Here is a 1,152-nt window from a genome sequence, read left to right on the forward strand (position 1 = left end):
TCTAGGTCTACGAACACAACAAATGTCCCCATGGTAACTCAAAGAGGATACCTGCTCGGCCCGGTCCGACTGGGCTCCCGGCCCTGCTACATCGGACCGGATTTATTACTTCTTCCTTATAGGCTTACATAATTACACTGAGCCAAGGAGAAGTGATAGTTGATACCCCTTATTCTGCCGGCTGGTTGGAAATTCACCCCTTTTTATCTACTCGGCGTCGACGGTGAATTTAAAGATGCAGGCTCTACGCCCTTGCCTATGCTTTCATCTTTTTCACCCACTTGCTACAAACTATGGTCGAAAATCGGGGGCTTGTTCAAACTACCACCCACGAACAAGTAAACATCACCCTCTTCCCCCTCCATACCAGATATCTCCTGTTTATTCTAGCTTTTATTCCCAAATCTAAAAACGGTTTCCAAGTAAGGTTCCGAATCAGTTTTTTTTTTTTTTTTTTTTTTTTTTCCCAATATTTCCTATGTTTTGCATCTCATAAGTCGTTTTTATCATTAGTACCTTTTTATTGCCTTGTTTTTTGTTCTATTCTGCATTGCAAGCGTGATTCATCTGAATGCTCCATTTCGAAATCAGCTGTTTCCAGCCCTTGTACCATGTCAACTACTCTCTCTTGCAAGCTAACCTCCTTTTTTTTCCCCTGCTTTGCAAGTTTGCCGATATTTGTCTGAAGCGTTCCGCATCTCCGTCTTGTCAGCTTCTGTCTCTCTTTGCAGCTGCCAGACAAACAACTCTTATTTCCATCCTTTCTCAGCACAGATCATCTGGTTCGGCTACTTTCTCTTTTTTTTTCACTTCCGTCATCTTCTTTCTTTGACTCTTTTGCATTAAACCCTGTGTGAGTAAGTGTGGGATCTATTGCTTTCCTTTTTCCCTTTTATTTCCTTCTTCCTTTTTCATTGTCTGGTGCATTCTTAATACTGTTTTTGAATACCCTTATATACCCCTTATTCTCGACGCTGTTCTTGTTTATTGCAATGGTCACTTTCCCAACAAATACCCCAGTGACCGCAACAAGCTGTGGAGAGATATTTCGAAAAAGGAGGAAGAATACCAAAAAAAAAAAGCAGAAAGAAAGAAGAAAATTGCCGAGGGGTTGAGAGAGTTCCAACGGACTTCTACTACTTAATACTTGCA

The 1,152-nt window shown here is 41.3% G+C and overlaps 1 protein-coding gene across 3 annotated transcripts in view; it reads left to right on the top strand.

The window, feature by feature from the left end:
• Positions 1-608, top strand: part of TERG_05846 (uncharacterized protein) — a gene marked incomplete at its 3' end in the record, with an annotated part of 3,131 nt that extends 2,523 nt beyond the window's left edge. For 2 of the 3 annotated variants that reach the window (XM_003233929.2, XM_047750043.1), the window contains exon 3: positions 6-122. In XM_003233929.2, the coding sequence (XP_003233977.1) occupies positions 6-122 (117 nt within the window). Of the gene's footprint in view, positions 1-5 lie in introns of all 3 variants that reach the window. The other variant, XM_047750042.1, reaches the window with a different exon arrangement.
• Positions 609-1,152: the final 544 nt, after the last annotated feature.

This window comes from Trichophyton rubrum (genome assembly GCF_000151425.1).
Source record: "Trichophyton rubrum CBS 118892 genomic scaffold supercont2.6, whole genome shotgun sequence".
Lineage (NCBI taxonomy): Eukaryota > Fungi > Ascomycota > Eurotiomycetes > Onygenales > Arthrodermataceae > Trichophyton > Trichophyton rubrum.